We start from the raw sequence: 26819 nt of genomic DNA on the forward strand, positions 1-26819 counted from the left end.
GGGGCGGCATAGAAATGTTGTAAATAAATAAATTTTTGCTGCAAGAATTTTAAAGCTCAGTGCCACCTTGTGGGGGCAGCCTGCGCCGCGAAAGGCAGCATAACAGCATAGGAGATGAAAAGGGCCTCTTTCGAGAGTCAGAGTTTCATGGCTTCGGCGTAAGAAAGGCCTTGAAAGCCTCTTAACCGGCAAACCAGCCCCACTGATGCCAATATATTCCAGGGTGTCACTTCCTGTGCCGGAACCACGGCTCCCGGAGCTCGGTTTCCTACCCGGAAGCGACTCGGAGAGCACCCCTCATTCCTCGCGAGATCCGGCGGAAGAGGCGACAGGAACGCGCCCATTGGCTCGCGCCGCGCCAGCGGGCGGTGCCCGGGGGAGGGAAGGCGGTTGGCGCGCGTGCGCAGTGCAGGCCAGTGGCGCTGTGGGGAGGGCTGCTGCGGGGCCGCCATGTCGATCTTCACGCCGACGAACCAGATCCGCCTCACCAATGTGGCCGTGGTGCGCACCAAGCGGGCGGGGAAGCGTTTCGAGATCGCGTGCTACCGCAACAAGGTCCTCGGCTGGCGGAGCGGCGCGTGAGTGAGGAGGCCGCGGGGGCGGGGCGCGGGGCGGGGCGTGGCGCGAGAGTGACAGATCAGCGGGCGAATCCAGCGCCCGGCCAAAACGGGTTAGGGTCTCTGAGCCTATGCAGAGTGTAGAAGGGTCGCTTAACAAAATACTTGTGTCTCTGTTTTCCCGCCCGGCCGCTCCTCAGATTTCAGTCTCTTTTGTATACACTTGAAGGGTTCAGGCTTGAAGTTAGCGGCCAGTATCCCAAAAGAATGGGCTCTTAAATAGTAATTTTAAGTAGTTTGGAAGTTTAAATTGTAGTTTGGAAGCCGCCCCGAGGCTTTTTGCGAATGGGGCGACATATAAGTTGGCTAAATAAATAGTTTTCAGTGAAAGCGAACAACGCCTCAAGAAAAAATAAGAAAATAACATCTGAGGCTGTGTAGACTGCAGGTCTTAAAGCCAGGTTTCTCCTCCATATGGAGTCTTCCGGGCACTTTGGACTGCAGTCCTCATCATCCCCAACCACTGACTATGTTGTTTGGGATTAATGGAACTTGCAATCCAAAATGGCCAGGGCCTGCAAGTGCAGAACCAGAGCAACCTGCCATGAACCTTGTTGGGAGAGAAGGACCCGCCAATTAGAGGGGTATAGTCAGGAAGCTTGCCTGTCTCCAGAAAGATACTCCCTGATGGGTGGGGTCCAGGATTCCTCAAAAGTTGGGTTTTCAGAAATAATTTCTAGTTTGGGGTCAACAGACTGCTCTGTGCATGCTCAGAGACTCTTTCTTCGCTGGCTGTAGATTGGAAATAAAGAGCTTTTGCCAAAGAACAGTCTGTTGTTGTGAAAGAGAGAAGAGGAAACTTAGCTCACAAGAACTGAATTGTTATTTTCTTAAGCCTCTTAACTCACATGGAAGAAAAGGTGGTCTCTGAGCATCTGCAAAATGTGTGGCCAAATTCAGCCCAACCTGTCACCTTGGGTGTATGTTCCATAGGGGAGCATCTGTAGGTGAAAGAAGCAGCTGACTCTGTTCATGTACAGAGTGATGATTTGAACCAGAGTTAATTCTCTGTCTTGCGCTAGTGCTTAGATCTGGTGGTATAATAATGAGAAGTTAGCATATAAGCACAAATTGGCTGCAAAGGTGCCCAGGACAGATGGTTGAATTGCCATAGCCCTTAAAGTGCCCACAGCCTTCAAAGATTGTCCCTTCTTGATCTAATTGCCTTTTAGGGGCAGAGGCAGGATCAGCAGCTACCACTTTGTCAGTAGCCAACATGCTCAAGTTGAACAGTGCCCCAAGGTGAAGTCTGTTTTGACTCATCCACAGCTCCACTTACCTGAAAGGCTGAGCATCACAGCTTTTACTTGCATCCAGGGCTTTTGTAATACTGTCAGCCTGTCTTCTAAATTAAAAATAAATCTGCTTTTTTAGGGAAAAAGACCTTGATGAAGTTCTGCAGACAGCTACTGTCTTTGTGAATGTCTCCAAAGGTCAGGTGGCCAAGAAGGAGGATCTTGTCAAAGCTTTTGGCACAGAGGATCAGACAGAAATCTGCAAGATGGTAGGCTCCCAGAAATGTTCAGTGAAGGGGGATGACTGCCCGCCTTCCCCCTGTTAAAATGGTCTCCTTTTTACCGTCAGGTTTTAGCTTTAGGTTTTTAACACCATGCCGACCACGCGCAGTGCATGCGAACCAGCGGGCAGTGCAGAAAAGTGGAACTGCAGCTTCCGTTATCCTTCACTGAGGGCTGCGCTGGCGAGGGGCGACGGAAGCTGGGGCGATGCTGCGCGGACGAGGGGCGATGCAACAACCTTTGCCAGCCTACACATTTCCCCAACCCCTGGAACAGTACAGACTAGCCTCTAAACTGGCTTTCCCCAACAAGGTGGCCTCCAAATGATTTGGATGTCAACTCCCATCTTTGGCCATGGTGGCTGGGAATGATGGGACTTGCAGTTCAATACATCTAGAGGGCATCAGGCCAGGGAAGCTTGTTTTGCATCTCTCTAGGCAAGTTTTTGCTGGATGGGTACGTGTTGTTTTATATCTGTCCTCACCCCCAGGGGCTTTAGCTGTGCGGTGCAGAGTAGCGATGTGTCAGTCATTGTAAGCCTTATCAATCTGCTGCCTAACAACTAACACTTGTTTGATAACCTCAGCTGGCACTTTACAGTCTGCACACACACTAGAACAAGCTGTTCTCTTTCATGAGAACATCTGCAGTTTTGCAAAGCTGTTTTAGGAGAGCCACTTTCCAGGGGCTGGTTAAGTGTCGTCCCGTGTGTTAGCTATGCCTGAAAGTGTGAGAATCCTGGATTAGCTCCCCACGGAACAGACGTGGTTTCCAGGAGCTGAATTTGAAGAGAGCGAAGTCCAAGCCTGACACTTTCATTTCAGATCCTTGCCAAAGGGGAGTTGCAGGTATCGGATAAGGAGCGCCACACGCAGCTGGAGCAGATGTTCCGCGACATCGCCACCATCGTGGCCGAGAAGTGTGTGAATCCAGAAACGAAGCGTCCCTACACAGTCATCCTGATCGAGAGGGCCATGAAGGATATTCACTACTCGGTCAAACCTGGGAAGAGCACCAAGCAGCAGGTGAAGGCCCCCTGCGGGAGACCGCCTTGTGCCCAGAGGTGTGCCGCAGCCGTGCCAAGCGTCAGAACGGCCTGGAAGGGGTTTGTAATGGCACGGGCAGTGTCACAAAAGTGGCTTTTCTTTTTTCTGACTGGAGGCAAATGCCTTAAAATATTTCAGTTGATAGGCTAGTAAAAATTATTATGGCCCAGTACCTTATGTGAAACCCTCTGCAAAGATGCCTTCTCGTAAAATCGGTTCAGATTATTGTGCCACAAAACTTTTAAAACCAACTACGCATTTAAAAATAAATTTTGACTCTAGATTATGAAATCAATAAAAAGTGAAGAGCACTCTCAAGACTTGAGGCTGCACTTCCTAGAGAATAAGCAGGTCTTACTTCTAGGTAGGCATGCATAGAATTGCACTGAAAGCTTGTGAAGTTTACAGAACCTTGAGGATTGGCATATATGATTGCCATCTCCAACCTGATTGACTGACAACTCCCATCCTGTGCGGCCAAGGGCCAGGGATGATGGAACTCTGCAGTACAGCATATCTGGAAGTCACCAGGTGCCTCCTGCCTAAGAGAGTTCAACTCAGGCTGGGGAGACCTGAGTTCAAGTCCCCACTCCGCCAGGAGGACTGCTTGGTGATTTTGGGCCAGAGGCTGTTAGCCTGAGTGACAGGTATGCTATAAGGATGAAATGACGGTTTCTTTGAAGTATTTATTCAATTTCTGCAGCCAACCAAGGTGGTTTACCAGAAAGATTGAGAACTAAAACAGTCATTAGATAAACTTAGTGAAAACTTAGTCATATTGCTTGAGCAGCATTAAAGACTATAAAAGTACAAATTTTAAAAGGCTAAGTGTAAATAGCAGGATTAAGGTGACATCCGTCATTCTGGACTCTTTCAGAGAAGCACAAGGAAAAGATGTAACTGGAAAGACCATCTTGAGCCTTTCTCTGTCTGGCTTCCCTGCAGGCTTTGGAGGTCATCAAGCAGCTGAAGGAGACTATGCAGATTGAGCGGGCACGTATGCGGCTGCGCTTGGTGCTCCCGCGGAAAGAGGGCAAAAAACTAAAAGAGAAACTGAAGCCCCTCATCAAAGTAATCGAGAGTGAAGATTTTGACGAGCAGCTGGAAATCGTAAGCAGAGGCGCAGGTTCCTTTTCTCCCCCAGAAGCATTTTTCTGTAGGGGTAGGAAAGGCTGTACTGGCATCACCACTGGTTGTAGATGAGATTTGTGGCCTTGCTTGGAGACTAGAAATGGAGAGTAACGTTAACCTTGGTGGATTCACTTGTGAGTAAGCCCCATGGCGTCCAGTAGGACTTACTACCAAGTACCGGGGTCCTCGCACTTTTTCAACGGGGCCAGTTGAAAGGTGCCGGCGGTGGGTGCGGGCCGGTGAGGGGGTGGGGGTGCAGGCCCGTGAGGGGACACGTGTGTGTGGAGATCGTTTTCTCCGAGTGAGTCCAAAACGATCTCCGAGCAAGCCGGCACCTCACCGTGCATGCATGGGCCCGACAGTCCAAAACCTAAGGTGGGCCGGATAAATGGCCACGGCAGGCCAGATCTGGCCCGTGGGCCGTAGTTTGAGGACCCATGACCAAGTGAATCAAGATCACGCTGGCATGCAAGTGGCACCGTTTACTTAAGGCCCTTTAGGCAAAGCTTTTCCAGGTCCCTGGATTGGTGTGGTGAGTAGGCCAGGCACTCATTCTTTGCTGACTTTCCAAGGACCTGCTAGAAGTTAACATCAAGGGAGAGTTCTTAGTTTTCTACCTCACCTGTGGGATTTCTAGCTGTCCATGGTTGGAAGCAGGAGGGTGGCTCTCTGGTCTGACTCAGCAGAGCTCTTATTTGTTGTTCGAAGTCGCGCCCGACCCATCGCAACCCCATGGACAACATTCCTCCATGGGCACTGCAGAGCAATAGGTCTGGGGGTGGCCAGTTGGAGAATGCTGATTTAGAGAGGTTGACAAGGAAGATGTTTTTCCTCATTTGCCCACCTTACTGGCGCTCCAGTCATCCTATGAGATAGATTGGAGGTGCTCTTGGAGTACAGTGTGTGATTTGCTACTTCAAGATGTGATGGTGGCATGGATGGCTTTAGAAGGGGCAGGTACAAAGAGCAGGTACAAGAAGTAGTTCCCTGGGGGGTGGGGTGCCTCAGGGGAAGCCAGCTGCCGTGCAACTCCACAGCCTGATCTGCCGTGGTGCTGAGCAAGTTGTGCCTTTTCCCATCTGATGCTTGGGCCAATGTTGCAGGTCTGCCTGGTGGATCCAGGTTGTTTCCGGGAGATGGACGAATTGATCCGGTGTGAAACCAAAGGCAAGGGGACCCTGGAAGTGCTCAGCCTGAAAGATGTGGAGGAGGGGGATGAGCGCCTGGAGTAGCCCGCCACTGTCGCCGCCGCCGCCAGCAAAGATGGTATTAAAGACTTCCTTGACTGGACTGGCCTGCACTGTGTTCCTGTTTGGTTTGGTATTTTCTTTGGGTGTGACTCCCCCTTGGGAGCACCTTCAGGAGCACGCCTCGCTTTCCTCTAAGGACAGAAATGGCGCCATTGGTCCTGCTGGCAGAATGGCCTCAAGGGCCTGTGAAGCGCCTGAATGCTTGTGTGCCTTTCCTTGAGGCTGGGGGGCTGCCGTGGGCTGCAGGGCGGGGCTGAGCATTGGCAGAGGCACGGGCTGCAGCATTCCAAACGCGCAGCTCTGCAGGCACAGACACGCACTCCTGTGTGAAGCCTTCCGGCCGTGCACTGCAATGGGCAGTCCCCGGTGCTTGCTTACAGGTGTGGCCCAAATGCTTACTCGCACTGGGACGGCTTCCATGCACACAGCTCTGCACATGGCCCACCTGTGGCTCGCGGGCCCATGCACACCTCTTTCTGTAGCTAAATTCAGCCCCCCAAACCTCTTCTTCAGCATCAGGGCCCTGCATCTGGTTCTTGGAGATTCATGCTTGATTCAAGGTAAACTGCAGAAACACTGGTCTGAGCAAAAAACACTAAGAGCTATTGAGCTGTTTCGAGTATGTAAGGGCCTGCGTGGTGGAGAGAGTTTACATTAATACGGAAATTGGCATGTATTGCAAAGAGGGCCTTTGGATTCAGCCTGGGCTCCTGTGAGCTGCTAAGATGTGTTGGATTGTTCTTGTTTGTTGCATCTGTTTACGGTTTCAGGATAAAGTGAATGAATGAGGCCCAGCTGGTTGCCCTGTAGGAAAATGCCTTTGACTATTCTACTGACAGATGCTTTGTGCTGAAAGGCATTTCTTGCTTTGAGCCTTGTGTTTCCTAGACCACAAGGTGCAGGCTGTTTAAAAGACACCTCTTGTGAGGACTCCTGTGGGCCTCACCTTCCCAAGTGCAAGTGCAGCTTTGCCCCAAGCTGGTGCCTCCCAGAGGTTTGGGACTGCAGCGCCCATCTATCCCAGCTGGCATGATGGGAGTCGCACTCCCAGCACATCTGGAGGGAACCATCAGTTTAGGCAAAAGCTGTAATGCTCACTCAGAACTTCAGGGGACAAGACAATATCCCCAGCAGCACCACCACACTGTTGTACTGGTGAGTTGCCATGGCTGGAGCAAACGGCACGCATGCTCATGAGGGTGTGGGGGGGTCCCTTGGAGAGCTGGCGTGGATGCGAGCGATCCCCTCCCTCCGCGCTTCATCAGGGCTGGTAGTGTGGAAAGGGAACGTATCGCATGCAGCAGAGAAGACCCGCCTGGGCTCCTGCAGACACTCTGTCCTCTGTGCTCCTCAGCCCTCCCCAGCAGAGCTGCTGCTGAGGGCAGATGGAAGCCAAAAGCAGAAACAGCTGGCAGGCCCGAAGCTGCACGTCCTTGTGCTGTGCTGTGCTGTGCAGAGGAGTAAAAGCTGCTGGTCAGAAGTTGCCTGACATCAAGAGGAGCCCCCGGGGCTCGCCGAAAAAGCCGTGAAAGCTGCTGGCGGTGAGTGAAACACGGAAGAACGTTCCTCTGAGAGCTCCCCACTGAGCCTGTCTCTGGAAGGGTTAGTGGAAAACTCTGGAAAGAGGCTCTGGAAAACTCATTAGTGGGTTTAAGATGGCCCAAAAACGAATCCAGCCACAAAATCCCACTTCAGGAAAAGGCTCCAACAGGCCTGGGCAGACAATGCCAGTAAGGCAGCCTTCCCTGCACAGCTGTCCCCAGATGTTTGGTTGGGAATGACAGGCGCAGGGCAACTGGGCAGGAAAGACTAGTCTTAAGCCTCTAATCCAGATTTAATGTTCATGAGTCGGTGTCTCCTAACTCCACTGCTTCCATTCAACAGCAAAATCTTCAGTGACGCCCTTTGTCACAGACCTCCTGGCCTTGTGTGCAGGAAATGTGCAGGAAATGTGACTGCTGCGACAGAGAAAAGGGATGTGAGACTCAAAGGGACAGAAAGGCAACTAGCTGTGGAAGCTGCTGCGGCCACGCAGTCGGGAAGCACAGACCCAGAAAGCTTGGGGTGCTTTGCAGGGGAGGACTAGGCCCAGATGTGGTCTTGTCGGTTGTGGCACTACTTCTCCATGTTAAACTATTTGCAGATACAGAATGGGGCTTCCAAAAGAGACGGAAGGCTGTTTATTGGAATTTATGAAATATTGTTAAGATAGCGCCATGAAAATTAGCCACCTGTTAAACTTTTCCTCTCATTCCAAACTGCTTAATCTGCATGATCTGCTGGGTGGGCTACTAACAGTCCAGTCCTCACCATGTTTATCCAGAAGCTAGTCCCACTGAAGTAAAGCTGTGCTTATTTCTGAGTAAGCATGCACGGGATCTGACTGTAATGTAGCCAATAAAGTTTTCTGAAGCAAGTCTGAATGCTGCTGTTTGTTTGCACAGGAATATGGTGCTGTCAGTGAGTGGAACTTAGCATTCTTTTATTGCTGTCATTACAGGCTTCATTTTAGGTTTTATTCTTTAATCGAAGCCATGATACTAATAGCTGGAGAACCCTTTACAAACATCTCAATATGTATCCATATAAACACTATTTACACAAATTCTGAAATGCTTAAAAGCTGTTGCAGTCCCCTGCCGTGGCATTCAGCGGAGCTGCTGCGCCGTCAAGGTGTCTCACCTTACATCACCCCTCCGGAAAGCCCTGTCCAGGACAGACCTGCTCCGCTCTTCTAAATTTGAGGCTGGGGTTTCCTTGCTGGAGTCTGTCCATCTCATGGTCTTCCTTTGCTTTAATGGGACACATAGCCCAATCATGTTCCTGTCTCTTCAACAGTGCATCTTACTGTGCGTCTCCAACCAACCACCAATGGGCAGTTTCCCAGTTTTGCACAGTTCTCCCCATTCTAAAGGGCTGAAATGCTGCTCAAGTTAAAGTTTTCAGCTGAAACATGCTGGCATTTCTGGACCTGTCTTTCACTGGAATGCAGCTCCTCAGGGCTGCTTTGAATGAAGCTAAACTTGGCCTTCAGGGCTGAAAGTAGTTTGACCATATCCACTTTCTTCCTAACTACATATGAGGATGAGAAACATCAACATTCACAAGCAAAATTCTAGAATACCTCTAGGTAGGCGGAGCAGGTCTGCCTGCCCCTGCTCTCTAGGTCAGCCAGCATCCTCTGATCAACTCTGGAATGAAAGCCACACCAACTGGGAACCAAAGAGAAATCTGACCGGCTTCAGTGGCAGCAGACTTTCTGAATCCAAAGGCAGCCTTTAGAGTTCATCAAGCAGCTCAAGAGCTCTGCTCAGTCACAGGAAGGCGCTTCAGATATAGATCACATCAGTTTTGTGCTGCTGAACCTAAGGGAGAAGTTGCCAGTGAAGGGAGAAAGAAAGACCGTGACTTCAGCTTGAAAAGGCGGGCGATGTGCACAATCTGGAGCTCAGGAAAGAGAAATGAAAGTCACAAGGCAGGCTGATGTTACGAAGAGCTACAGAAGGACATGGATCTGTGGAGCAGGGAATGAATCTCCCACTGGCACCAGAGAAGCAACGGAGGGCTTCTCAGACCTCCTCCTAAAGCAGCCATTCCTAACGGGCTCCCTGCAAATGTGTTGGAGAGCAACTCGCAGCATTTGCAGCCAGTGTGGCCACAGGGCAGTAAGGATGCGCTGGCCCCACCACAGATCCACTATGGCATGGCAAAGACCCACAGCCGGCGGACAGGTCACGACTGGTGCTGGAGAAAGGCAGCACCTGCCCCCTCTGGATCTTCCTGCCTCCCCCTCCACTGCCTCCAGGTGTCCCACAGTCCAGAAATTGCAGCGATTGGCAACCGGAAGCTGTTGCAACCAGCTCCATCCTTACCCGCTGCAGAGAAAGCTTTTAGAAAGGCTCCGTAGAGGATGCTCACCGATAGGCATATTAGCCACGGGAGCTGAATGGAATTTCTGTGTACCTGAGTGCCGGGTGCTGGGAACAACCCATGGGAAAGCCCCAGAAGCATTTGCCCAGCTGCTGCCAGAAATAATGCTCTGCTTAGGAACAAGGTGGGGGATTACATGAGTGGCGCCAGCTAGAGCCAGAAGTCAGACCAGATGGCCCAGGACTTCGGACTCACCTTGCTTCTATGTTTCTAAGGTCCTAAGGCTACCCCTTCCGCAGCCCAAGAAACTGGCTGGCAAAGAGGACAGCGTGTGCCTTGGTGGGATGACGAGAGCCGAACACCTACCTTAACATGCTTCCATGGTCCTGTCCCCACATGACTGGCAGTCAGGGTGATGTGACGAGAGGGGCCTTCTCCTGGCATTCTGGTCGCACAGCCACCTGTCCCATTGAGCTGACGTGCTGAGAAAGGCTGCGGCGAGCTGTCTGGCAGGTCCGTGTCGCAGGCCTTCGTCCACAGAGGGGCCTTGAGAGAACACAGGCGCCATGAAGCAAGGCTGTCCGTTGAATCAGGCTGCATGTACGCTACGTGTTTTGGACGCCATTTCTCTCTCGTGGCATTCCCCAAAGAATTCTAGGAATTGAGGCTTTACAAAGACACTGGGCAAAATACTCGGATCATTTGCAGAGTTCCTTTCCTGGAAACGTCTTATACTAACTTGAGATGAATGAGTGTCAACACCCACAGGCACAAATACATGCCTCACACAGGCTAGCAAGGAGTTCACAGCTGCTTATATAGCAAGTCCTGCCTGCCTGTGGCCTTTCCATGGAATGTGGCCTTCAAAAGCACGTCGGGCTGAAGCAGAGAGGTGCGGGAGCTTCGATTCTGCTCTCAAATTACGTCAGGCTGTCCCATGGCAACCACAAACCAGAACACGATTGGAGTTCTCAATGTTTCAGCTTTCTGAACTTGCCTCTGTGTTTGAAATTGTGCATCCATCCAAATGTACATAAATTCCACCTCCAAAACTGTGTTTTCATGTCTTACCCTGTTTCACATTTGTGCACTTTTAAAAGTACAGTGGTTCCTCGACTCATGAACGCCTCAGTTCATGACCAAATCGGGTCACAAACAAAAATTTCATAAAAATTTTGACTCAGGTCACAAACTCCGCATTTGGTGGCGTGCGGGGGGGGGGGGGGAGATGGCCAAGAGTGCACCCGTCTTTCCTGCACGAGTGCAAGCGTGATCTCAGCCATCTTCCCGCCCAGCACCATCGCGCCCGTCTCCCCCACAAGCGTGCCTGCGATCGCGCCCATCTCCCCCCACCCTCCCAGCGCTGGAATGACAGGCACGTGCAGGAATAACGGGTGCAGTCGTGGTCGTGTTGCGGGGGCGGGGAGATGGCTGCGCTCGTGCTCAGTGGGGAGGAGGGATGGCCATGATCTTTGTTGTCCTTTGTCACTTTGCTTCACATTTTTCTGATTAAAAAAAAGTAGTTGCAGAACGGATTAACCTTATTTACGTTGAACCTTATGGGGAAATTTAACTTGGCTCACAACCAATTTGGGTCATGACCAGAGTCCTGGAACAAATTAAGTTTGTGAGCCAAGGTACCACTGTACATTTTCCTGATTTAAAATAACATTTCTCTCAATAACAAAAGGATTTTTTGTTCAAAAGAATTTGAAGACAAATTCCGCAGGGCTGAGCATTGCCTGTTTGCTTGTCCGTAGGCGCCCTGGTGCCTTTAAGCATCGGAGCTTCCCCATAATCAGTGATTAGGGGTTTAATGTCACTGCCTCCAGCCTGGGGTCCTCCAGGGGGGCCGACCTACAATGTCCATGTTCCCCAGCCAGCAAAGCCATGGGAGGTCAATCATCTGGAGGACAGAAGGTTGGGGAGACTGGTTTAATACAAGTATGGCTACAACTCCTATCATCCCTCACCACTGGCCACTCTGGCTAAGGACTGATAGGAACCCCGGTGACCACATGCTCACATTCCCAGACCATCATGACAGTTCACTGCACCCCTGTCTCTGGGCAAGTATCAAAGGATGGCGTTCTTAAAGATTAAGCGTCGCAAGACGAAAACGCTCTCTCAGTGACTGGCCACTGGCCGAGGTGCAGTGCTAGCCCATGGGCATTTGCCCTGGCTTGGCACAGGTTTTCCACAGACACTGAAAGTAAATGATGGAATAAATGGCTCGGCCGCATTTGAACCTTGCACGGCTTGCCCATGGGGTGTTCCCAGCTCCCGAGGACTTCGGTCCAGTGTGAGAAGAGCCCCGTCTGCTGCTCTTCAAGCTTCAGAGCAGTGATTTTGGACTGGAGTCCTTTCAACCGATCTTCAAATTTCCTGCTTTTATCCAGGTACTCTAATCTGTGAAGCAGACACATGAAAATGAGTATGAAAATCAGGTGAGCTGCAGACGCCTGGAAACTGGTACCTGGGGCAGACACTGGACCACCAATACTCTGTTTATTTAACACCGAAAAATCAGTCCCTGGTCCAGTGACCTCTGAACTGTGCAGGAAGAGCTGAGTTCTTGCGCAAATGTACAGAGGTTGCAGAATCAAGTTCCATTTGGTGCAGAACTTCACTCTGGAGAGTAGAGTGAGTGTCGCTGTCAGAGTCCTACCTTTCTCTTTCTATTTCAAAGGAGAGCCGCTTCAAGTCACTGTCTCGCAAATCCAACTTTAAGGGGCCTTTGTCAGTGCTGGGGTCCCTGGCGTCGACAGAAAAGGGCTGGGTGCACTTGGCGATGTGCTGGGAGAGGCAGCAATAGAAAGAAGTGCATGTTTAGGAACAGGTCTGAAAAATCTTGAAGGTTTTCGAAAAGAACTGTTTATGCCAGGACGCGCTCCAACGGAGCAAAGCTCAGGGACCCCAGGTTCCATATAGATGCCAGGAAGCACTTCCTGACTGTTGGGACCCCGAGGGTGTGGAATGGGCTTCCCCGGGAGGTGGTTGGGACCCCATCGGTGAGGGTGTTCAAGGACAGGCTGGACATGCACATGGTGAGCATGTCGTGAGCGGAGCCAGCTGGAGCCGGGGGTCAGACTAGATGGCCCCAGAGACCCCTTCTGACTCACTCTGTTTCTATGTTTCTATGCCCCTGGAGCCTGTAGGCCAAATTCCATTATGGAGAGCACATTCCAGGTGGCAGTGTCAAAATATCAAAAACAACAGCTTCATTTAGCACAAAGCTTTACCTGCTGGTAGCTAAGCCCCGGGAGGTGTTTCAGCCCCCAGAATGCGTCAGCAGCTGCACAACAGTTGGGAAAGCGGGCAGGGCCATCTGAGGAGCCCAGCCCGGGTCCTGGGCCTGAGCCGCTGCACCCTGTCCAGGAAGGAGGCGCCAGCAACACGCGAGGGGAAGGAAACTTTTGCTTGGGCACCCAGAAGGGAAAGGCGAATAGCCTGCCCAGCAACGCTGTCATCCTCATGGATACAGCTGGCCCTAGGAATTCTTAGGCTGGCAGTGCCAACATGTGGTCTCTGTGATGAGTGGGTAGCGGAGGAACATCGCTGCTGAAACTTTTTCACTTTTCAAACTTGACGGTTCCAAAAGGAATGAATTCAGTGCAAGTCAAAGTGAGCTACTGGCCCACATCCAATAGCACTCAAATCTAAAATCAAGGTGGCCATTAACTTGGGGTGACTATCTCTAGAAAACGCACTTGTATGCCAAGAGTTCTTCAGACATGCTAAAATTGCAGCTTCGACCATTTCTTAGTGCCCTCCTTTAAAATTTGCTCCTCCTCGTGCCTGAAGGTGTCGTGTGTTCCAAATGAGCGCCACAGAGAGCTGTCAATGAATGTGTGGCTGCTCAAACGAACTGAGCACACTCCCACGAGCTTCCACCTTCCCACCCACCGGGCTCACGGAGAGCGTCAGCAGGGAATGATGCCAAGAACTCTTGCTTTTCTGTACGTCTCCCACCTCTCCCAAGAATCATGTGCCACAGGATTATTATTTGCCAGCCTGCCAACCATGAAAGCCCATGTGGGTCAGAGCTGCCTTTTCTCAAGCCCCCAATTAAGCGGGCACTGCTGCTATTCTGCCCCGTAAAGTAAAACTCACAGGGAAATGATTAAGTCTGCGAACGCCTTGCAGCCTCTGCTTGGCTTTTTCTTCTGCTTCTCTGGCCTCCTGCAGGTCTTGTTTCAGATGCTCGGCTTCTTTTGCCCTGTCAGACCAAATGCACCTTCATAAGTACATGATCTCATGGTTTTAAAAAAAGGAATTCCTCCTTCCCCAGCCTGAAGCCCTCCAGATGCATCGGACTACAGCAGCCAGCATGCTTGACCAATGGTTAGGCAGGCTGGGAGAGATGGGAATTGCAGTCCAAACAGCTAGAAGGTACCGGCGTGGGAAAGGCTCCCTTAGAGCAGGCCAGTGCTGGCTTTCTTGCAGACGATCCCCAGGAAGGGAACGTCAAGGTGCTTGGGCCTTGCTGGTACTTCTTTACCCAAATGTACCACCGGCTGTTTTCCGCTGAAAGACGCCCTCCAAAAAGACCATGTTGCCTAGCGGTGCAGCAGAGGCACCCTCCACGGCCCCTCCCTGATGGGACTGCCTTCTGCCCACCGTGGCCACCAGCTGCGCCCCTCCTCCAGCACTTCCGGCCTTGCCTCCCCATGCTTAAGTCTCAGGCAGACCAGGGACCGCGAACGCCGCAGCATGGCCTCTCCTGCCTGTCAGCCCACCGCCTGGGCCAAGGCGAGGCACGGGCACCCGTGGGCGGCCACGGAGAAGAGGCAGCGGCTCCGCTCAGGGAGCCCTGCAGGGCACGGCCTCCGACACACGCCGGCCACACTGGCTCCGGGCGCCTTGGCATAGAAGCACGCTGCCGAGCGCCCCGCCGCGGGCATCACCTCCGGTCCGATTCCTTCACCAGCTTCCGGGCAATGAGCTCCACCTCCCGCATCTTGTGCTCCACCAGCCGCTTCTCCTCCTCGGTCTTCAGGGCGGCCAGCTCCAGCCGGTGCCGCTCCTGCTCGGCCTCCACGGCGCTCCGAGCCAGCAGTTTGGCCTCTTCCTCCGCGATCTGGGCCTTCTCGGCCAGCAGCTCTGCGGCGGCCTCTGAGCGGTGCTGGGAGGGGGCGAGAGAGCTGCTGCTGCCTTGGGGGGCCACAAGATGGAGGCAACAGGTGGCCCCCCCCAGCTGGTGTCCATCCAGAGGTGCTGGATGGCGGCTCCCATCATCCCCAGCCAGCATCCAGCACGCCTGGAGCATGGCAGCGTGCGATGCTGGCTGTTGCCCTGGGGCAGCTCCTGTTGGGCCCCATCACCACGGCAGTGCTCACCAGGGCCTCGTTGGCTTGCCGGGCCTCGTCTTCCACCTCGAAGAGGCGCCGCTCCAGCTCCTCTTTGGCGTGCTCGGCCTCTTCGCGCAGCTGCTTCTCCCTGGCCAGGCGCTGGTGCTCCACCTGGAGAAGGGGCACACCCGCTGCTTCGTAACGGCGAGCCCCACCACGTGCAGCCCCCACCCAGCCACGCATGCGCAGAAGCGCAAGAGCGGAGCCCGGCTCGCATTGGCTGGGCACGGCGACCCGGCCAAGGTCCAAAAGGGAAACGCGTGGGCGACAGGGTGCCCACCCAGCCTGGTGGAAGCCGCGGTGGCAGTTTCAAGGCGGCTGTTCTGCCCCCCCCCCCTTCTGATGCTTCTTCAGCCGTAAACCCCTTCAAAAGGACAGCTTCGTCAACAGCATTGTCACCCCGCTTTCTTCTGCTCTGAGACTACAAGGGATTTGAGCAAACTCCTCTGCCCAAATAGACAGATGCAGCTATTTGCAGGCACCCCAGCCGTTGGAGGAGATTGAGGAAAGAATGGATTTCCATCCAATTTGCAAGAGCTTCCCTCCCTAATAATAAATTGCCGTGTTCGTCAGTCACAGCAAATACAGAATCCTGTTGCAGATTTGAGCAGTGTCTTGAGCTGGTACGCTCCAGATGTTGGGCTGCAATCGCCATCATTCCCGGCCAGCACTGGCCAGGGAGGACCCCTTCCCCCGCCTCTGCCGCCCAAGGCAGGTGTCACCTTCTTCCTAGCTTTCTCCTCCCGGGACTGCGCTTTCATCTGCTGGATTTCAATGGGATCCACACGTCGCCGTCTCATGAACAAGTCATGGTTTCCAATGAAGAGCTGCGTGATCTGCAGGAAAGGGACACGAGAGGCATCCTTGCCAGGGGCTCAGCTTCCCACTTCCCACAGGGGCCAGCCAGGTGGGTCCAGCAAGCTGACAAGCAAGATGCAAACAGAAGAGCCTTTCCCCAGGCAGGATTCGGGGCCACGCCGTGCCAAACTGTGGAGGCCTGATTTAGCTCTCCCGGGTAATCCAAATGTCTTTCTTTGCTTTCCAGCCCATATCATGGAACCATCTCTGGGAAGCGCACAAGCAGGACAGGAGGGAAATGGACCTCCAGCCTTCTGGTAAAAAGGTAAAGGTTTCCCCTTGACATCAAGTCCAGTCATGCCTGACTCTCGGGGGCGGTGCTCATCTCCGTTTCCCAGCTGAGGGAGCCAGCGCTTGTCCGCAGACAGTCTCCTTGGTCACAGGGCCGGCATGACTAAACACCGAGGAGCAGAAACGCTGTTACCTGCCCACCGAAGTGGCACCTTTTTATCTACCTGCATTTGCATGCTTTCGAACTGCAAGGTGGGCAGGAGCTGGGACGGAGCAACGGGAACTCACCCCTTTGTACAGATTCGAACCGGCGACCTTCCGATCTACCAGCCCAGCAGCACAGCGGTTTAAACCACTGCGCCACCTGCAGTTCCTTAAAACTTTTCTCCAGCCAAAGAGGGTCCTGAAGTAGCTTCCATACAATCAATAAAAACAAGACAGTCCCTGTCTGCAGGCAAACCATCTAAAAAGTGACAGCATGAAAGGAAAGCAGGGTGGGGCAGAAAAGCACAGGAAAAGCTACGACTGCTTTTCAAGTTTGATGAAAAGACGCTGGTGTTGGTGGCACTGGTCCAAAGCACAGCACCCCCCCCCCCGGCCCCCAAACTGACTGAGCATAACCAGCGAACTACAGGCGAGGGGGCAGCAACAGGGCCAGAGTGGGGCTTCTCCCGCCAGAAGGAATAAAACATCCAATTTTTATAGCTGCACCTGCTGGAGCAGGCGGAAGACCAAAGTGCCGAAGACACTTGCTCCCCAAGGGAGAAGGGGGAATGGTGTGATGAGCAAGCCCCAGAGGCACTGGGATTCTGCCCCACGGCAGAATGGCAGTGGAAGCAGCCCAAGGCAGTGGAATGGAGCAAGCTGAGAATCAAATAAAACCTCAAACAGAGAGAGTGGCGACACGTCTTTGGAGGATCTGTTCCCAGCTACTTGGGCCCTTAAGTGAGGTCTTCACACACAGCCTGTCTCCCTGCCGCTCCCAAATCCTCCTTGGAAGAAGGTCATGATTTTTCCTTTTTTATGGACAGGGAAGCAGAGATACAAACCATGATGCCAAAGACCTCACGATTTCAAGCTCGCACTCCCTGATGAGACCGGAAGAGCAGCAGGCGTCTTCTCTCCCGCAGGCCGGTTTACAGCCTCTGCCTTCCATCCAGAGCAGCCCAGGGGCTTCCGCAGCTCAAGGCAAAACCACCCTCAGGGAGGCAACCGGAAAGGACCTCCTTACCAGTTTATGGGCTTTAGGCTGTGAAGAGAAGAACTTGAAGACTTCCGCTTTCTTGTCAATGGGTTTGATTGTGAGCTGGAGAACAGAGAGAAAAGCCAGTGATCTTGAGCACAAGGCACAGCGAATGGTCTTTCGCCAGCTCAGGCCTCCATGTTTCGTAAAGTAAATGGGGATGGAATGAAAATAGGGGCACTAGGCAGCATTTCCTCTTGCACGAGTGTCCAGCAACGCTCGCACCTGTAGCAAGGAGCCTCCTAACCACGCCCCCGTCTTCCTGGTTCATGCTAAATTCATTTACCTACATTTTTGTCCTAACTTTCTAAAGACTGGACAACCACATGTTGGGGATTGCATGAGCGGAGCCAGCTGGAGCCAGGGGTCAGACTAGATGGTGAGTCAGAAGGGGCTTTGCTTAAGGTGAGTCAGGAGGGGCCTCCCAGGCCATCTAGTCTGACCCCACCTATGCAATCCCCAACACGTGCATGTCCAGCCTATCCTTGAACACCCTCACCGAAGGGGCCTCAGCCACCTCCCAAGGAAGCCCATTCCACACCCTCGGGGGCCTAACTGTCAGCAAGTGCTTCCTGGCATCTAAATGGGACCTTGGCTCCCTGAGCTTTGCCCCCTTGGAACGTATCCTGCCTTCCTCTGCAGGGGGGCTCAGGTCTCTCTACCCACCTCCGTGTGACAGCCCCTCATATACCTGTGTGTCACCAAAATATCCCCTCTGAGTCTCCTCCAGGCTGAAGAGACCCAGTTCCCTCAGTCTCGCCTCATACGGCTTCCCCTGCAAACCGGCCACCAACCTTGTGGCCCTACGCTGCACTGACTCCAACCTGGCTATATCCTTCCTGTAATGAGGGGCCCAAAACTGAGCACAATACTCCAGTTGCGGGCGCACCAGAGTCGTATAGAGTGGTAGTAATACCTCTCTCGATCTGGAAGCCACACTTCTGGCTATGCAACCAAGGGTGGCGCTTGCCCTCTTGACCACCGCATCACACTGCTGGCTCATGTTCAGCCTGCAGTCAACCAGCACCCCGAGGTCCCTTTCACAAGTGCTGCTCTCCAGCCACCTGTCCCCCATCCTGTCCCTGTGACACCTACAGGAGTAATTTGCTCCTGTGTTCTGAACTTGAGGCAGCTTCCACAGCCGTCTCCCTCCTTCCCTTTCTTATCCTCCCGGCACTTCTGTGCGGTGGGCTCGGCCGGGCGTCTGCAGCCGGGCCAAGGTCACCTGCAGGCTTCGTGGCCGTGTGGGGAACTGAGCCTGGGTCTCCTGGGCCGCGCCCAGCCCTCCACGCCCTGCACCAGCCATCTTTGTTTTGCTGGCTCAGGACATGTTGTCCCTGTACAGCAGGCCTGGAGAATGAATGATGCATCCCCCTTATCCCATTATTATGATTATTTTTTGCTGCGTTTATATCCCACTGCTCTTCCTTGTGTGCGAAGCCCACTTCTGTCCAATCTTCTTCCTCCGAGGAACTTCCTTCCACTCCCTGTTTGATGCTCACAACAGCCCTGTGGGGTGGGGTGGGGTGGGCTGAAAGTCAGAGACCGGTGGCCTGGGGGCTCGAGACAGGTGCCCCAAGTCCCACGGCTGCCCTGTCACCACCATATCACGCTTTCCCTCCGAGTAAAATAGTACTGAAAAGGAACCATTAAGCAGGCTGTGTTTCCAAAAAGGAAGCTGTTACTGGACAGCAGCCCTTAAAAGCCTCTGCACCCCTTTGCCAAGTCAACGACCCACAAATCTGTTTCCTTTGGGGCAGAGGCCTCCCAAAACCCCGCATGAGGCAGGCACTTGCCCTGGCCACCTCCCCCTACCTCCTTCTCACTGTAGGAAATGTTCCGGATGCTGCTCCACTCAAAAGACTTGCTTGGAGAAAAGCGATTGTTGATGCTGTAAAGGTGGATCCCTTTGGCATCCACACCAAGCAGGAAGTCCGTACGATTCTTCTTTTGCTGCAGAGCAGTTCAAAGGGGAGAAATTAGCACAGTTGCAAAAACAAGCAGGTGCAACCGCATACCCTGGACCCCAGGGTGGGCTGCTGGCACCCCCCGAGAGAGAGTGGGGAGGGGGCTAGCCCAGCACAGAAGTGCCGCGACCGGCCGGAGCGCTCCCCTCTTTAAATACGCCGGCCCAAGCCATGGGCCCTGCTCAGCTGCGCCAGACTTCCCTAGGCCGGTGCCCTCCGGGTGCCTTGGCAGTACAGTTCCTATCATCCCCAGCCCGCATGGCCACATGCTCATCTAGCTCTGCCCTGCCCAAGCTGGTGCTCTCCAACGGTGTGGACTACGGACCGCCTCATCCCCAGCCCGCCTGGGCAACAGCGCCTGGCTTACAGGCGTCCGCCACAGATGCACGCGGCCGTGCTTGATTGGCCTGCTGTGGTGCAGAAGCTCAGGCCAGGGGACCGGGCTTTTGCAGGCAGCTGGACCCCCTTCCCCCAGCCTCTAAACGCGTGTGGGTTTCCTGCCTTTTCCTGACGCCCAAAAATCAAAACATCCTTCTTAAGGCCCAGTCACTGGTGGAAAGCGCCTCATCCAAGACACGGCAGTATCCGGCGGCTTCCCGGCCACACCGTGTCTGCCTCTGGCCCTGCCTTCCCAGACGGTTTCTCCAAAATGGCCCTTGGCCCTTGGGCAGAAGTGCCCGACATACATGCTTACAGCGATAGGGAAATAATTCACTCCATACATCTCCAAGTCTTCTGCAATTTTAAGATAGTTCATCTCTGCTTCGTACCTGGAGGGAGAGGGTGAGGCAGAGAGAAGGGCATGTAGAAATGCATGACCCGCTCCAGGCAGCTCGAAAGGGGGGCGTGCCATGAAGGGAGATGGCTTGTCCTGTCCTTGTCCCACCAGCACTGATCAAAGCAGCTTATAAATTGCAAAAAGGACAGGATATGGCATACAGATTTATCAAAGCTGCATAACTGGACAGACAGATCCAACAGCAGCACATGAAAGCAGTGGCACATGGACATCAAGCCCATCCAGAGCTGTTCAGCAGCAAAGCGTGTTGCACAAAGAAGCAACCGTTGACAGAGAACAGCCTCCCCAGCAAGGAGATTTCCAGAGTTTGGGTGCCACTACCAAAAAGGCCCTGCCTCCTGGATCTGCCTGCCAACTGTCTGAAAGCACACAGAGCTCAGGGTGACAGCTGGTGACCCCAAAACCTGGGCAGAGCCATGAGAGGAGACAGTCCTTGAGATAGCCTGATTTAGGGCTTCAGAGACCGACCAGCCCTCTGGACTGAGATGCAAGAACAGCCTTCCAGCCATGTTGGTGCCAGAGCCCCTTTGGAGGGTGCCTGGAGAGGGAGAGCAATCAGCAGAGCCAATACCAGAGAGGTGTGTTATAACGACCATTTCCTAGGTTCCCAACTGCTTGGCAGACCATGAGATGAGGCCCCAGGCAGACTAGGGACCCCCAAGAGCCAGTGCCCAGAGCCAAGCGGGGGCAGGGCTGCCCCTCCCCTCAGTGCCCCCATCCCGTCCGGCGATTTGGAGCAATGGCGCTCTGATACCTGGCTAAGCCCTGGTGTCCGGCATACCAGGCCGCGATCTTCTTTTCCCACATCTCGGGTGTCATTTGATATTGACGGAGGACCTACAAAGAAAGAATCTGTGGAAGGCCGTTCCATGCTGTCTGTCCTGCAACAACGGGGGGTTGGACCTGATAGCCTTCCTGGCCCCTTCCAGCTCTACTCTTCTATGGTTCTAAGTCAGAATGGAAGAGTGTTTTCTTTGCTTTCTAAAAAGGTGCAGAAAGACTTACTCTCTTTGGCAAGAGCTCCTCTGGAGCCAGGAAGCCAGGCTTGTGCAGATTGGGGTCATAGTCACCATACTGTAACCAAAACAAGGAAAAAGAGATCAGGTAGGGTGGCTGCCCTCCTGCAGGTAGCCAAGGGGGGCAAGTTGCAGCCTTCCAGGCATCGAACTGCAGCCCCCATCAGCCCTCGCCAGCCAAGGACAAGGGCAGTTTGCAACGATCCATCGAGTGCCTCAATTCTGAACTTATTCCCCGGCAAGGATGTTGAACACAATAGCTAAGAACCGATCCATGATCTCAGTTCCAAGGAACTTTGCTGGGAGGCAAGGCAGCCTAACAGTGAGATGGTGTGCATGCCACTGGTTCCATGAAAACCTTGTGGAATATGGGGTTTGCTGTGGAATTCAAGCTCCTGAAAATCTCTTCTCAATAAAAGAGTCCAGCAGAAGTTCCTAGGCCTCAAGGTGGAGAAGGTAGACCTGGGAATGTGAGGGCAAGGCCTACGAAATCTCAGAAAGCAGAACTCTGTGCCTTGCTGGCAAAGCCCATCATGCACACTTGTAGCTGCACACACGTAGTCACAGGTGCAGCTTGGCCTGGTTTGGATTTTCATCTTTAAAAAGACACTCGGTTTGAAGCAAAAGTCCTACTTCAGTCAGGAATTCCAATCACATTGGCCCCGAGACCCATCAGGCCTTTGAACAGGCTGTGTTCACACATGCTGGAGCCGGGGGTCAGACTAGATGGCCCGGGAGACCCCTTCTGACTTGCTCTGTTTCTATGTTTCTATGCTTTCTCAGCTGGAAGAAAAGCATCCCAGCACTGTTTTCCGGCGCTCCACGTGCACGGGTATCAATCCAACCCCTTTCTGCATTAATTATGGCTGTGTAATTGCAGAGAAAATCTTTTTTTTAAAGCAACAAGGAAAGAAAGGTGGCGACCACACAAGTTTAAAGCCGCACCTTGGCTTGAACAGCGTAAGAAGCCAACAGAACCGCAACCTCAGGGGAGCAGAAGATGTCTTCATCCAATATTTGTTTCTTCACCTAAAGCACAAAAAGGAGGAGAAAAAACAAGAAAGAAAAAAATCCAAGACTTAACCAAAGTTTGAAAACAAAATGGTGCTCACCCAGACTTTTTAATGGCAACTGCAATGTAAACATTCACTGAATTATGAGAGGAGAAAGAAAAGTGGGCAGCTGAAGCCTTCTGATTCTTTAAAAAATGCGTGTTTAAGGGAGTAGCCTACACTTCTCTCCCTCTGCAGAGCCACAGAAACGGTGAAGAGGCGTTCAGAATCACGCTCCCTCCGTGTGCAGAGCTCCGGCGCTCCGAAAGCTGGCACGTCAGGTGCCGGAACAGCCCGCAGGAGTGACCAAGGCCAGCTGAGAAAGGACGGAGTTGAGCAGAGCTGGCTGGGGCAAGCCGAGCATCGCAGGTTTGTTCTGGCTGATCATGCCTGGGGCTGCTCCTCAGACTCCATGGGCACGGCTGCCTGCGTGAGGTCCGGGTAGCGAGGCCGCACCGTTCTTGCCCCACGGCGGCCAAGCAGAATTAAGGGAGGATCCACTGCTTTCTGGTATTCTTAAGTGGACGGCTTTTGCACACAGAAGCTCTTCAACACAGCCCACGAGGTGCTGAATGGCATAAATGAGTTTTCACCAGCCTGCCACCCTCCAGATGTGTTGGACTACAATTCCCAGCATCCCCAAGCCAGCAGGCTGATAGTACAACACATCTGGAATGTGCAAGGTACACACTCACTTCTGGAATGTGTCCTGAGACTTACAGTCCAACTCAGTTGGGGAAGACTGGTTTACAGTTTTTTCATTCTAAAATGGTTGTTCACCATTTCAGTGGCTTCGTAGTGAATAAGCGAGTAAAAGGTAAAGGTAAATGTTTCCCCGTGACATTAAAGTCCAGTCATGCCTGACTCTAGGGGGCGGTGTTCATCCCCGTTTCCTGGCCGCGGGAGCCAGCGTTTGTCCACAGACGGTCTCCATGGTCGTGTGGCCGGCATGACCAAACACCGAGGTGCAGGAACGCTGTGACCTGCCCACCGAAGTGGCACCTTTTTATCTACCTGCATTTGCATGCTTTCGAACTGCAAGGTGGGCAGGAGCTGGGACGGAGCACGGGAGCTCACCCCGTCTGCGGATTCGAACTGCTGACCTTGCGATCAACCAGCCCAGCGGCTCAGCGGTTTAACCACTGCGCCACCGCATCCCTGAATAAGGCAGTATATGAATACAAATATGAACAATGAATAAAAATAATAATCAGTCATGCATCTGGAAGGCCCCACAATAGGAGAGGCTGAAATAGAGCATACACGCAGTTTTGGGGTTAAGTTGGCTTTCAAATGGGTTTCTAATCTGCTCTCTGAAATGGGGCGGGCTGAGAAAGCTAAGCCACTGTGCCTCTCTGACCACACATTTCAAGCCGTGAATTCAAAACTTGTAAGTGCACAGATGTCTGAACAAGTTTTCCCTGCACCCTGTACGCACACGTTATGCTGCAGATGTGTGATCTTTGTTCAGATCTGTTGCTTCTGAAGCTGGAAAACACTCCCCCTGCCTGGCCTTCTGTAAGGTCCAAACAAGCCCAGGCAGGTTCCCCACAGAAGAAAAGAAAGGAAGAATGCAGATGAAAAGACCAGCAGCCTTTCCAAAAACAGCACAGCACAACAATTGTCAAGGTGATGTTGAAATAACAACCAAGATGCCTCCAAGGAACCCGGTTCTGCTGAGCCAATTAACTCTTTGGCGGATAAAATGCAAGAGACCTCCCCGTCACAGAGCAGATGGTTAGAAGATGGTTGGTGGCATTCCCCATCTCCCCATTATGTTTGTGAGCCGCCCTAAGGCTTCGGCGAATGGGGCGGCATAGAAGTTCCATACATACATACATACATACATAATCTCCCAACACCATCAAGCAGCATCTTACGTAGAGCACTGCAGACAACAGCAGCTCTTCGGGTTTTATATTCCCTGGTCCAGAACACACCTCCAGCACGCCTGTGTCCCTTCTCAGCCACACACATTCTCTGCCAAGCCTCTAAATGAAGGTTTTTCCTGGACTGGCTTTCCTGTGACTTCCCTGCCTCTACCCCAGTCTTCTGTAGGGTGCCCCTTTTGCTCAGGCTTCAGTTCAGCTCAGGCTTGTTAACCTGCTGCCTCCGTCTCCGACTGCTGCATGCGGCTCCCACCGCAGCCTCAGCCCTTGGCTCATTCCTGTCTCCCATAACAAGGGCGAGAACCTCTTTCAGTTTCGAGCGAGAATCCCGGTGGTGGGAGAGCCCAATGCAAAAGGAAGGGAGCCCAAAATACCCCAGTGGTAGCATTTTTCATTTAAAGGTCTCTTGCATTTTATCATGCCAGCACTGACATGCTAAGAAAAATATTCCAGTTTTTTAAAGGGAGGAAAATGCACCAAGGAGCAAACACAGCTGGGCAGGGGGAAGGGGCAGTGGGTGCACCCGGGCAAGGGGGCACGGCTTTCTGAGGCCCCGTGAAGTGCCAGGCAGAGATGCCAGAGCTGCTGCCTCCTGCTCACAGCCGGCCCTTGCTCAGGATCCTGGTTTGGCACAGCTCCTGCCTAGGGACTGCTGGCCTGTGCTTGGCCGCCCAGCCTCCTCCCTGCCTTCTCCGCCACTGCTCCTCTGCCCTGGGCCCACGCGAGCACCTGCGGGGCGAGTTCCACAGCTGCCATGCACAGGCAAGGAGTGGCAGGCAGGCAGGCCAGCAGGGGCGTTCACACAGGCCAGGCGTGGCTGAACCACACCCTGCCCCTCCGCCTCCGCCTCCCCTAAGCGGTCCCACTTCGGGGGTGCTTCCTGATGGAGGACTCCAGGACTCATAACCAGAAGCCCTTGTTCCTGGGCAGCTCAAGCGGAAAGTGAGGAGAAATTACCTGCAACTGTTCAGATGTATTTGTTCAGTAATGCAATCGGTATATTTCAATTTGGAATCTTATCTCATTCCCAGTTCCACACATTTCTGGAGAGGCTGGCTGCACCGGCACTCCTGGTTTTTCCATTTCTGCCCATAGCAGCTGCTGGGGGGAATGCAGCTGAGCTCAGAGGGAGGGGGCGTGGGGGGCAGACGGCACCCACCCTCCTTGTTCCACTCCTCCGTGAATTTACGGCCACGCTGCTTTTCAAGAGGCCAGGGCCGTTGCCGTGCCTGATCCGCAAATGGGATGGAGCAGGTTCTTGGCCCAGCATGCTCCTACCACAGCGCACTAAAATCGTTAGTCTCTCAGGACAGACCCTGTTGGAAGTTATTCTTCCAAACCCTGTTTTATGCAGGTGAAAATAAGGTGGGGGAGATTTTAATCCAGTTCAGGGCAAGCCTGTTCAAAATATTACAGAGCAATGGAGGGCAGGAAGGCAAGGGGGGAGAGCCACTGTTTAGGGGCTTTATGCAGGAAGGCACATCCACACAGACACACCACTAATATTTGCTCTCGGCTCGATCATGTTTCGGCTTGGTTTTTTCTCAACTTCCCTCTGCAGCCATGTTGCTCAGATCTACAGATCATGCAAACACAGAATGAGGAAGACGACCCAACGGGCATGCCAGTCACCCCAAAAGATGCTTCCCTCAAGGAGTGGCCATTGCAAGTACATCAGCATACAATTACACACACATGCAGGAATAACAGAGGCGAAGCGCGTTGAGCACCGAAAGCAAACTGGGATGGGTGCATCTCCAGGCTTCCCTTCCAAAAGGCCACGCGTGTCCCCTTGGGTAGGAAGGCCCAAAGGTGTGGGGCCACCCCTGAGAAAGCCCCAGCCCCAGTTCCACCAGCCCCACTGTCCTTGCTGAGGAGCTGCAGAGCAGAGCCTCCGATGCAGCCGCGCTTGGGTGCGACTGGCCCGTCAAACGACGAGTGCCCAGGCTGGAGCTTGCCGGCCCCGCGGCTGCGCCTCGCAAGAGCTGCTGGCTCACCTCGTCCCTCCAGGCACGCAGAGGAGAGGAGATGGAGTAGCACCTTCTGCCCACTGTGTATTTTCCCTCTGGGTGGCTCGGAGGGTGCAGCCCAGAGGGAGGCAGATGGCCGGGAGCTTCAGTTTGGGCCACGTAATGGTCCCGGTAAGGCCAATAATGGGACGCTCTTCTCCTCAAGTTCCTGCCTGGACCTTAAGCACTTCAGCAAAGGCCCTCGCTAAGGTACCACTTCTAAGGCAAGCCAGGTCCATGTGGTGCCCCATCTGTGGAACGTGCTCCCCCGGGAGAGCCACCTGGTGCCGTCCTTTTGGGGTTAGCTGCAGCCTTGGTGAGCTGCCAAGTCCCACGCATTTTGTGTTACTGTTCTGAATGTTTTTGCTTGACACTGCACACCACCCAGACAGCCCCGTGGGCGATGGGTTGGTTTATACATGTAATAAATACTATCAGGGACATGTCCCAGGAGGCCTCATGACACCTCATGACACCTCAAAGCCAGCTTGAAAATATAAGGGAGTCCATCTGACCTGCAGGAAGAAAAGGTGCTGTGTGATCTCCTGCAGAAGCTCCTCCTCAACTTTCTCTGGGTAAAACTTTGCCAGGAAGCAAAAGCTCACCGGCTCTTCCTTGGGGATGTCCTGATCCAAAACCTGTTCAAAAGAGAAGAGAATGAAAGCCGCTGAGCGACAGCGACTGGGAGAGCTGGCACAGTTGCTGCTTTCACATCTTGCTTTTGCCATGAATGCACAAAGAAGCCTTGAGTTGGCTGGGAATGATGTGTTTTGCAGTCCAACCCATCTGGGAAAGGCAAGCCCCTCTCTGCCCCGGCCTTGGCACACGCACATCCATCCGTCGATATGGCGACAGCAGTAATACCGACTCGGCCTACAGGTTGGGATGCAAAATTTGGAATCCAAATGGGACGGACATCGCGCATACTCTGCCATCTATCACAGAGTTGCACAAATTTGGGAATGCTTTCCAC

The 26819-nt window shown here is 53.2% G+C and overlaps 2 protein-coding genes across 9 annotated transcripts in view; one reads left to right on the plus strand and one right to left on the minus strand.

Moving 5' to 3' along the window:
• The first annotated feature begins 416 nt into the window (after positions 1-416).
• On the plus strand, positions 417-7977 carry SBDS (SBDS ribosome maturation factor). 3 transcript variants are annotated; one of them, XR_006417186.1, is made up of 6 exons: positions 417-578; positions 1992-2121; positions 2959-3159; positions 4126-4290; positions 5415-7102; positions 7446-7977. XR_006417186.1 is itself a non-coding variant. In XM_044456065.1 (6 exons), the coding sequence occupies exons 1-5, from the start codon at positions 451-453 to the stop codon at positions 5541-5543; spliced, it is 753 nt and encodes a 250-aa protein (XP_044312000.1). In that variant the 5' UTR covers positions 417-450; the 3' UTR covers positions 5544-5577; positions 7446-7977. The 3 variants fall into 3 exon arrangements, 2 of the variants coding, with proteins under 2 accessions (XP_044312000.1, XP_044311999.1); XM_044456065.1 differs by having other exon boundaries at positions 5415-5577; XM_044456064.1 differs by having other exon boundaries at positions 5415-7977.
• Positions 7719-26819, minus strand: part of LOC123036667 (merlin-like) — a 37169-nt gene continuing 18068 nt past the window's right edge. For 5 of the 6 annotated variants that reach the window (XM_044456060.1, XM_044456061.1, XM_044456058.1 and 2 more), the window contains 14 exons: positions 26362-26484; positions 21842-21925; positions 20886-20954; positions 20635-20717; positions 19776-19851; positions 18930-19067; positions 17103-17177; positions 15505-15618; positions 14771-14893; positions 14339-14556; positions 13545-13650; positions 12100-12227; positions 11681-11840; positions 9463-9977 (listed from right to left, as the gene is read on the minus strand). In XM_044456060.1, coding sequence (XP_044311995.1) covers positions 9702-9977; positions 11681-11840; positions 12100-12227; positions 13545-13650; positions 14339-14556; positions 14771-14893; positions 15505-15618; positions 17103-17177; positions 18930-19067; positions 19776-19851; positions 20635-20717; positions 20886-20954; positions 21842-21925; positions 26362-26484 — 1773 coding nt within the window. In that variant the 3' untranslated portion in view covers positions 9463-9701. Of the gene's footprint in view, positions 8927-9462; positions 9978-11680; positions 11841-12099; positions 12228-13544; positions 13651-14338; positions 14557-14770; positions 14894-15504; positions 15619-17102; positions 17178-18929; positions 19068-19775; positions 19852-20634; positions 20718-20885; positions 20955-21841; positions 21926-26361; positions 26485-26819 lie in introns of those variants that run through there. The other variant, XM_044456063.1, reaches the window with a different exon arrangement.

This window comes from Varanus komodoensis, unplaced genomic scaffold (assembly GCF_004798865.1).
Source record: "Varanus komodoensis strain SLA01 unplaced genomic scaffold, ASM479886v1 scaffold81, whole genome shotgun sequence".
Taxonomy (NCBI): domain Eukaryota; kingdom Metazoa; phylum Chordata; class Lepidosauria; order Squamata; family Varanidae; genus Varanus; species Varanus komodoensis.